Source organism: Octodon degus, unplaced genomic scaffold, assembly GCF_000260255.1.
Source record: "Octodon degus isolate 3935 unplaced genomic scaffold, OctDeg1.0 scaffold00069, whole genome shotgun sequence".
NCBI lineage: Eukaryota > Metazoa > Chordata > Mammalia > Rodentia > Octodontidae > Octodon > Octodon degus.
The window spans coordinates 2051247-2062485 of NW_004524645.1; the positions used below are offsets into that span (position 1 = coordinate 2051247).

The window sequence follows — 11239 nt, forward strand, 5'->3', positions numbered from 1 at the left end:
ACGTGCGATCATTATGTATATTGGAGGTATATTAATACAGTGAACTTAAAAAAGGAAGTAAAGGGGCTAAACTTGGCACCTTATGTGATGAGAATATTAATGGAATTTTGTTGTGCCAAACTTTTGTGAAGGAGGCCAGGGAGATAGCTCAGTAGAATAAGTGCTTGCTTGGCAAACACAGGGTCCTGAGTTCAATCCCCGGTACCGCAAAAAACAAACAAACAAACAAAAAAAAAACCCCACAAACTTTTGTGAAAATGGGGGCTATGCAGTGATTTTCTATTTACTGTAACTCACTGATTAGGCACTCTTTGAATTTCATCCTTTCACAGATTTAGTAAATTGTTTATAACAGCGGTATTTTTTTGGCTGGAAATGGCACAGACACTTCCAGACATTTTCTCTCAACCATTTGATCCTAACTCTACAGCAACTTTGAAGACCTTTAGAGTTGTGCTGCTTCACGTCCTGGCAGTTAATTATACTATAATCAGTTGGAGGGTAAAGGTACTTTGGGGGGACTCTGCATAAGCCTGAAGTTTGCACATGGTAGTTTAATTAAGCGTCAAGAAAAATGGACACTATAATCTTCATTTTTCACTTACTTGTCTCACTCTCTTTTTTGAGCTTCCAACTCGGAATATCCCCACTGTCTGGAGGCCTGCAAATAAGCAAACAAAATCAACAGTCTTGTTTTCTGCTTGAGATTCCAAAAGAAATCAAAATAGAAATAGAGCAGAATGCCAGTCCAGAACTGATATGCAGAACAATAACAACCAACCGCACATGGTAATTCTTCTTCACTCTATACTATTAATGATCTCTACATACCTAAATATTAGTTCCTTGAGCACCAAAAATGTCTCCTTAAATGTTTCTATGAAAATTTCTGTCATATTTCTTTCCACTTCTTCATACAGATTAAGATGTTTTAACGTTTTTAAAATTATTTGGAGCTATTAAAAATGACTCTTAAGGAGTTTAGTGCTTTGTTAATTTTAAAATAGATGTTTCTTATTTGTCTAATCATAATTAAAATATAACTCTTAAATAATACCTACAAAATAAATAAAACGTAAAAGATACTGTAAAAAATACATAATGTATGATCATTTAAAGTTTTGGTTTATTCAGCCTTTTATCCATGTAAAAATATATCTTGCCTTGAGATCATACTGTGTATATATACATACAGTATATGTCTAGCTAACTGGTTATCAACAGGAAGAATGCTACTGCCTCATTTTGATATTAGGCCATAATAATGTGCATGTCCATAACAATTTCCTATCTTTGTCATTGAAAATGGATGCACAACACTGTCATATGAGTGACCACAATTTCTTTCACTTTCCTCTCTGAATAATATATAAATCTCCCCAAAACACAGGCTTATTTTGCTATTATACATGGCTTTACTCTAAATAATTCTGTGTAGATGTCCTTGATTACATTTTTCACTGTCATAGGATAATACTCTAGACGTGAAGTTATAAGGTTACTGAACACAAAAAAAGAATTTTCCAACCTATAACATTAATAGTCCTCTAACAAATTAGACCTCTTTAAAAACAAAAAGCATCACTATTGCACATTAGAAGATTTCTGGTTCTATAATAATATTAAATCTCTAGTCAATGGCCACAAAATATGGTATGATCAATGTGCCTTTTAGTCTCGTATTTCTCCCTTCCTTCTATTTTTTTCTCCTACACAGTAGTTTGTTAGATGAAGAAATAACATGTAGGAGGATCCAAAATTCAAGCACAGCATGGGCACTTAGTGAGACCTTGTCTCAGAATAAAAACTTCACAAACATCTGGGATTGTAGATCAGGGTGAAGTCCTTGGCTTTGGTCCTCAGTATAGAAAAAAAGTGCTGACTTCTCACTTTCCATCTTCCCATTATCTGGACTTTTGACACTCCATGAGGTCATTTATATCTTTCTTTCTCCCCTTGTTTTCTACAACATGAAAGTTAAAGCCAGAGTTTTCTGTGGTTTGGGTGGGTAAGCATGCAAGAGGTGTTGTGTATTTCCTTGTGAGGCTCAGAATGTCCAAATTACTGCCTTTTACTCTGGGAGCCATTAACCATCAAAACTTATGTGCTTCATCTACATTTATTTTATTGGTAGCAGCTCATTTTCCCTTAATTTGGGATAAGCAGTTATGAGAATAATACCAGGTTTGAGCTGCCAAGAGCCATTTGAAGCCACATGAAGATACTGGTCTGAGAGGGAAGCCAGTAAAAAGAGCGTGCTCATGGCAGCATCTGATTCTTGGATTGAGCTGTGCCTGAGCAGATCAGGTCCCCATTTTATGAATAATATGAATAAGGATTGTTTTTTTCTGGGGAGAGGGCATTTTGCTTAATCTTGTTTTATCTGGGTTCCTTTCATCTGCCACCCGCAAAATCTGAATAGTACAATTCATAATTTATTTGGACAGAATTTGAATCTTTGTAACATTAATTTTTTCTGTCCAAAAACAGAGTAAGCATCAATTTGTTTAAATAGTATCTTGCACACTATTACAGAAATTCTGGGGATATATTTCTGATACTCATATGAATGGTTTTATTATAGTAGGTAGCTAATTATTGCTTTCATATTGTTAATAGATTTTTTTGTATACTTGTTTTATAGTCCTGCCTTAGTAACAATTCTTGCTGGTTTTCCATGGGGTTTTAATTACAAAAGATGATATGGGCAGATGTCTCATTTATCAATAAGGCATCTTAAATGTGTTATCCTAAATTCCTAGAATAATTTGAGAGAATTGCAGTGAGGAGCAGGTCACTGCTGATTTGAATAGGAACACACATTTTTGTTTTGTAGTTGTTGGGATTTTGTTTTCAAAGGACTTCTGTCTCCTTGTTACTGGCATTGATTTGTGTACCTCATAATTGAGGTCGATCCTCAAACTAACTTACTAGTCCTATCTGGCTGGGAAATCAAGAACAATAAAAGTACACTATTTAGAATACAATGCGTAATTATGTTTCTTTATCTTAAAATGAGCCTGAGGTGTACCCCTTTAAAGTTGTGCAAAACTCCAATTAACTAATGCATATAGCATACTTAGAATAGTACCTGGCATTAGTATGATACAGCAAGAACTAATCCCTGAATGAACTAAATGAGTCTCCTGTGGGCAATGTAGAAAGTTCTGAACAATTTCTAAATTAGCTTCTCACTTTCTCATTCTAAGATGGTTTTTGAGTATTTGGAATTTCTACAGAAGTGAGACCTCAAATGGGGAATTTTCTACACGAGTGAGGTTATTCATTTGGCTGAATTTCCATTTCAGAAATGCCCAAGTCTATGATATAATTTCATAAATTATAGTATTTTTCCAATTCATTAAAACTGTGATTTAAGAATAACTATTAATAACTAGATGTTGATATAATTCCTTTGTGCTTCAACTGCCTATACACTCCTTTAGTTTAAGGCTTTAAAATGTAATTTCTTTTAAGAGAGAGCAAATGAGGATCTTTAAACAGCTAATGCTTTTTTCTGACATAGCTCTACAGTGATTTTCCTCAAAGACAAAATATAGTCTCGGCATTCACTAATTGTGACTTCAGACAGTCACTTAAAAAACAGGTAGACATTGAAAAGGTAACAATCTGAAGAAAGAAATGGAACTTTGCTGTGTACTGTCCCAGAAATTGATGTGATCATCTTTCTTCCTTTTTAATTAGAAACTAAAATGGAAACCGGACCCAAACTCACCTCAGCGTCAGCTGAAGAACTTCAAGAAACCAGGACAGGCACAATGAGCAATCGGCCCCACCCCAAAATGAACCTAAATTCGAGAGGCATAATATAATTTGACTCTCTTGTTATACGGGTATTTTTTTTTTCTGATTCTTGGAAAAGGAAGTGCTTTTTGGAAATGGAAATTTTGGGCAATTGAGGATATTTCAGGAGTTTTGACATAACAGTATAGAAAGGACTGAATGAAATACAAGTGAGGAAGTATTGGGTACTTCCAATATACAGATGAGAGGAATATAATTGTCCAAGGCCAATGTTAGAGAGGGTGAAAAAAAAATCATCGACAAATGTTTTTAAGACTGAAGTGACTTCTGTCCTCCTTTTCCTATTACAAAAGCAAGGAAAGTTTTATGAAAGAAATGCTTCTGAAGGTTGCTCTTTTTCCATTCGTTTAAACTAACCAATGTTAGAATATTTGCTTGAACTTGAACATGGCCCTAATTTTTCTGGAGCCATCTAGACAAAATATCATGCAAGCATGGAAAAGAATCCAACTTTGGAAGAACATTTAGGTGCAAATCTATATGTGTAACAGGGTGAGGGAAAAAAAAGGGAGAGAGAGGGAAAGGGATATAAGTAAAATATGCTTATGTGAAAAATAATCTAAAGAAAGTAAAGAATCTACACTTAAAATTTTCTGTAACAAATAGGTATAAATATATTAATTTGATTAAGACACTCGACTATATGCTGTTTTCCATATGTAATTTGAGTAAGGAATTTAGAGAAATCTAACATTTTCATAAAGTCTCATTTTTATTACAGAGATAGAAATATTCACAGTAATCATGTCTGCATAGTAGCCTCAGAATTTTCTTTTTCAGTTTTTTACTTCGCAAAGTTACAATAAGTGTGTTCTTTTTAGTGTATGGAAGCATTTGAGAAACTTTTTGCATGTCCATAAAATGCATGCTAACACTGTAACCAACAAATTTAGAGTATGGTCATGGCAGTTTGATGAGTCAAAAATCTATTTTTTTTAAATGTGAAGAACTGTCCATCACTTTAAAGTTAACATATTAACTAGAACTGAGTTGCAAAGGGTTAGCCATGGAGAAAATTTAAGCAGGCATCTTCCACAAAACTACACATAGTTAAATGCAAATTTATTGTAAGAATTATGTATTTTGTATTCACTTAAACAATGATTTTCAAATTCTTTTTAAAAGAAGCTGAACTCTTATTTTTAAAGGAAACACTACAAGTAACCTCAATGTATATATATATAAAAAGGTATAAGTGACTCTGGTCTGTCTGAAGGAGGCCCTGGGCACAGATCCAATCCAATAGAACCAACCCTTCCCTAAACTGCTTGGCCAGCGTAACTCTTGAGGACCCTTGGGGGCTGAGCATCCAAATACCATGAAACTAATTTTCTGCCCTCCAACAATCTTGGTGAGCTCAGAAATCTCTTAAGCAAACACTCACATTGTTACAGTTTCTTCACAAAGGAAATTGTAGGCCAAAACCCTATCAAAGGAGCACAGAAGTGAACTTGGGTGCTTATAGGAATGATTCTCGACTTGATGGCTGAGACACAATCTACGCACCATGTTTTTCCAGATGTTGACAGCAGCTGTCCACCAGCCTGGGGACCTGTCTGTAAATAGGATTCAGACTGAGTTTCTTATCTCTGGCTTTTTCTTTTTTGTTTTGTGCCTCAGCAGGCAAGGAGAGCTGTAAAGCTTCCAGCAGTCGAGACTGGTTGTCGTCCAGATCGGTGATGGAATCCACTGACATGGCACCCTGCAAAATGATGCACAGATTTGAACATAAGGACAAAGAGAAACAGCTGCCTCCAGACCCGGCCCTGTAAATGCTTTTGCCCATGAGTAGCACTCTTTAAATAATATTGCTTGATTTAATTAACTGTTTTCGTTGCATCCAACAAAGGGAAAAAAAAATCCTTTTTGAAAAAGCCAGGAGATTTGTACAACACAGGGCAAGGTACTGGCAGTGACAAATTTAACAATAGACAAAATTTTCCAAGTGGAAGCCAAAGATGGCAAACATATAAGTAAAACATTTTGACTCAACCACTTCATTTTTTTTCTTTTGGTGGAACCAGGGATTAAACTCAGGCCCTTGCACTTGCCTCCCGTGTGCTTGCCAGGCAAGCGCTTATTCCACTGAGCCATCTCCCCAGCCCCCCATTTCATTTCTTGAAAAAAGAAAAAAAAATTACATACTCAATGAATGAGGTAAAGTTTGAAGTCATGTGAGAAAAAATTAAAAACAGTCTCAACTATGGTTCTAAGAAGTTGATTTTAAAGATAGGAAGATTCCACAAAACAGTCTTAGTTTACCGCAGAAGCAACACAAACTTCCTTATTAGGGAGATGATCTCAGAAAACACCTGTGGGGGGCATGGGACAAATGAGACAGGGAAAGGAGAACGGCCAATGAAGAGACCATCTTGCAGCCTGTCAGCATGGTGGAGAGCTAGAATTCAGGGTCCCAAGGAACTCCAGGACACAGAAGAGATCATGTATCTCAGAGCTCACTCTCTGAAAGAGTGAGAGAATTGGGTGTTTATACATTAAGTATCAGGGATCTCTGACTAAAGACAGTCTCCTGGAAGGGGAAGGAGGTGACATGGTCCACCTGCAATTTATATCTGCCAGGAGCCTGTGGCTATTAGAAAAATCCCTCTTAGAGAGATGCACTGGGAGATAGAAAGGGAGTTAACATGCTAGGAGTGGTAACCATGTGTGCTACAGCCACCCATCTGGGATGAAGAATACAGTGAGAAGTTAGCTAATTGTGTCTAGCAGGGCAGTTAGAGAGAACAGGCATTTGGGAAATCCATCACCTAGCATTAGATGCTAAGCAAGTTCAAATTGAGTTTCATTGTCACTGTCATATGGGTTTATACGCAATCTGAGAGACAATAGGCTTAAAGAGAACAAACTCATTGTGCAAATTCAAGTACTTTATAATTTTGCCATTTATTTTTAAATATAGTCAGTATGATAAAGGAAAGCAGGGCTCCAAATCTTGCTTTACCTTACAGAAGTTCTGGATGTTGCTGGGTGATTGTGAAATATGGGTTATAGATGGGATGTGTCAGCGGTTTTAATTAAGGCAGTCTTCAGTGACTGAAGGGAGCAAAGATTTAGGGGCTTCAGGCCAGAGGAAAGGGAGGGCTATCCCAGTGACCCAGGATGTCTTAGAGATAGATGTTCATCATTCGCTCAGCCAATTGCCAGCCAATGTGCCCTCAAACCTCAATTTTTCAAAATTCAAATTTGAAATCTCAAATAGCACAGTGCCTAGAACATGGTACTCACTTGATAATTGGTGCCATATTATTACAGTCTTTATTTGAAAGACACTGCATATAGTGGTCTGTGGTTCAGTTTCAGGAAGAACATGCTCCAATGATAAGGAAAACTCTGATTGCTTATAAAAGCCTACAACCAAGATGACTGAATAATCTTGCTTTCAGACTGGTAATAAAGAATTAAAATCATCATACCCTTCCCTCAAGCCTTAACATCTGGAAGGAAAATCTAGCAAGAGAGCAGAAGATGGTAGAAAAGTGTCAGTGTCAATAGTGCAGAATGTTCAGGATACCATGGGGAGCCGGGGTAACCATGGAGGGACACCCAACAGCTTTTAAGGGAAGACAGAGGACAACTGTCTCCTCAAGTTGTCTTAAGCTGTTTAACCTGCCATACACCAAGTGTAAATTTTCCCTGAATGGAATGAACATAATATACCCAGTTTTCTCATGATGAAAAGCTCAAAGAACAACTTGTTATATCATCAAATTTTGTAGCATCAGTGTCAGATCCAATCCTGGCCAACTCACCCTTCTCCTAACTCGAGGAGCTGGTTCCGGAGTGTTGGGGGAAGTGGACTCATTTGGAGTTTCTGAGGTGGAGCTGAGAGATGAGTTACTGCTTGAGAGTTCTTTGTTTTGTCTTTTATTTCCAAATGGCAGGAGGGAAGCCACAAAATCAGATGCATCCTTCTGCTCATCCCTCTGCAAGTCCTGCTTCAGTTTATAGATTCTGTCATTGGCAATTACTTGGGACAGAGGCATTCCAAATGCCTGTGGGATGAATTCTGGAACCAAAAAGCAGACATTTCTGTTCATAGACTGCCTATACCAATGAGGACCCCTCATACATGTCTCAGACCTAAAGGCAGGCACATTCAAACGATTGTTTTATGAGGAACTGATCTATTGACAGAGAAATGACTTCAGTTTTATCATAATGGCTAAAATTTCCATTTTCAGTCAAGAAAATTAGCAGGCATAAATACACATTTTGGAAACAGCAATCTGTAGGTTTTTTTTCTCCATGTGTCTCAAGGTTATCTTAAAGGAAATAAACATTACAGAGAAGTGTTTCATTCTTGACAGACTGCAAATAATACCTTGTGCTCATCAATACATAGTTTTGCAAACTGTTAAGTCTCCTATTTATATGTTTCCAAAGACATTAAAGGCTAGAAGACATAAAGAGATTGTGTTTATTCATTTACTGAACAAGTATTTGTTGTACACCTACTATGTATAATGTCAAATTATGCAAAGTGGGGGAGGCACAGCACTAATACAAGGCCTAATCCTTGCTCACGAGGGGTTCAGTATGTAGGGTAGGATGGGGAACTAGCTGCAGGATGAGATGTATAAATAATTATAGTAGTATGACTATCATGTGTTATATGGAGAGTTGCATGAAACAAAGACTAAAATTCAGTTAAGTAGATAAATTTCACCATTTTCGGTAGAAGAGGCACCACATAGAATGAAAGCCAAGAGGTAAGGAAGCAACTTGTGGACAGCTTGGGGAGAAGCTTGCTCTTTTCTCATTATGTTCCCCAACCCCACACCCTCTCTCTAGCCAGCTGGCGGGATGCCACAGGGCTCAGTCCACTTTCCTGGCTATGTGTAAATCAGATACCATCACCATATCTCTAGTGAGAGGGATAGGGTATAATTAGTAAAATCTTCTAGAGCAGGCCATTTTGGGAAGGACCATAATGCAGGAATTTATGGTTTTATTTGGATATATATAGAGAATTGCATTCTGGGTCTCTGTGGTAAAGCCATTTGTACACATACCTTGGATCCCCAGGGCCAGGAATTTTATTGACCATTTTAGATTTATGCCAAAAGCATTAATAATTCAGTCATTTGCATTATTCCCATTAGACAAAGTTACATCTCCTACCAGCAGAAAATTTGTGTCTTGTCTCTTTTGTTTTTATGAGCCCTATGAATGTAACCAAAATGATCAAGGGAAAATAATTCTAAGGTTGTTCTTTGAACAAAAAAGCAAACATTAAATCAAGTGCATAAAGGCTTTAAAAGGTTTTCCTCCTTGATTCATGGCAATATTTCTAAGTAGACTAATGGCCAAGTCTACATTAACAGTAGAAATGCTACCTGAAGGGACAGAATCTTTAGTTGTATCAAAACATGAAATTTGTTTTGAAGGGAAAATATCTTAACTTCATTTGGGGATTTGCAGTGGTGTTTGTCATTCTTTATCAATATACTAGGCGATACATGGTAATAAAATTTGGGTAATTCCCTTCCGAATGATCAATGTGGACAATGTAGCCAGATGCAATATTCACTTCTGACAAAAGGCTATTTCTGCTACTAGCAAAATTAGAAAGCAAAGGAGACAGTACCGAGCCCCTGAAGACTTATTGTATAAGCTAGCTTGGCAGAGGAAATAATCAAATATTCTTACTTCAGAAAGACCGAGGGAGTCTGGGAACATATGTATGGTAAAGATGACAGCCACATGAAACATACAAAACAAGCAGGAGACAATAACCACTGAAAACATTGAAATGTATCAGGTGACACGTGGCTGCTCGCGTAGGAAAATGCAGGGCAGGGCTTTACCCTAACACGGGGACCACGGGCTGGGATATATTTCACTGATAGAACACTTGCCTAGCATGCAAACACACACACACACACACACACACACACACACACACACACACACACACAAAGATGGAGACAACTGAGTTCTCTTCTAGCCATTTTTTTCCATATAAGGAAACCCAACTAGACTTGTTTAAGGATTTCTAACATCTCTGAAAAAAGGAAGAAACACTGTTTCCTTTGGAATCTGCTTTTTTGTTTTCTAGTTTTTACTTTTTCTGTATTTAGGACAGGGTCGACAGGGTCTCACCACGTAGATCAGACTTATAATGATTCTCCTGTTTTCAGCCTCCCAAGCACTGGGATTACAGGTGCATGTCACCACGCCCAGTCTCAATCGCCATCTCAGTGCCCCTCATGGGCAGGGCTGGCACGGCACTCAAGGAATCGAACCTTGACCACTGCACTCTGCCTAAGCAGTTGCTTTTTAGTTTGCTGAGCTATCATGCTGGCTTGAATCTGTTATTTTAATATCCGAAAATCTGTCACTCTACTTGTAAAATAGAACAGCTGAATACAAATGAAAAATGAAATACATGAAGTCTTCCCCACCCCAGTTTTTATTCTGCTTTTGTTCTCATTCAAGAAATGTAGCCACCCATGACATACTTTCATTTCTTTCTAGTAGGCATTCTTTCTTTTCTTGCTATGTTTATCCTATCAATGGTAGAGTTTTGATGCCGTGTCTTTAGTTCCTTGTTACTTTCCCTGAGGATTCTCACATGTTTTGCAAAGAAGACCTCTCTCTACTCTAAGTTATGCAGTATCTATCTAGTCTTTATAAGATTCTAGGAAGAATTCCTCAATATTCTTGCTTCTTAAAATTATGACGATTATGCAATCAAGAACTTACCACAAGTCTATTGAGCAAAACTCTCACTGATGATTAAAAAAAGCAATGGGTACACATGCCTGCCTAAGTTCCAAGCTCTTTCATGAGAGGAAGAAGGGAACCTTGAGACCTTGTGATGACAAGAGCTAATAAAGCTGATAATAGGCTTTTAAAAATTAATTGTACCACATGTTTGTGATACATGATAAATACATTCTTTGGGGGCACTGGGGCTTATACACATCATATCTTGATCATTTTTCCTCCCCTTCACTCTCCTTCCTTCCTCAGGTCCTCTTCTCAGCTCCAGAACATCTTCCTCCCTGCTTACTGCCATCACTCCTTGACTTTGTCTTTAAATTATTTATGTTTCGGGTTTTCCTTATAAGAGAAACCATGCAATATTTAACCATCTGTGTCTGATTTATTTTACTTAGCTTATGTTTTCAGAATCCATCCATTTTCCTAATAGGCCTTTTAAATGAGAAGGAAATCACCCAAGACCTACTGTGCTGAGGCTCAGGATGACAGATGTCATGCTGTAATCCATGGCAGGGGTTCTCTGGGGATCTTGTTTCCCTGCTGTTCTCATTCAGGGTGACTGTTGACTGTTCTCTCTCTCTCTCTCTCTCTCTCTCTCTCTCTCTCTCTCTCTCTCTTTCTCTCTCTCTCTCTCTTTGTCTCTGTCTGTCTCTCTCTGTCTCTGTCT

General features: G+C 37.5%; 1 protein-coding gene across 2 annotated transcripts in view; it reads right to left on the reverse strand.

Moving 5' to 3' along the window:
- Arhgap6 (Rho GTPase activating protein 6) overlaps positions 1-11239 on the reverse strand; it is a 626968-nt gene that overhangs the window by 47376 nt on the left and 568353 nt on the right. For both annotated transcript variants that reach the window (XM_004635035.2, XM_023719549.1), the window contains exons 4-6: positions 7596-7852; positions 5332-5527; positions 606-661 (exon numbers count right to left, since the gene is read on the reverse strand). In XM_004635035.2, coding sequence (XP_004635092.1) covers positions 606-661; positions 5332-5527; positions 7596-7852 — 509 coding nt within the window. The remainder of the gene's footprint in view (positions 1-605; positions 662-5331; positions 5528-7595; positions 7853-11239) is intronic.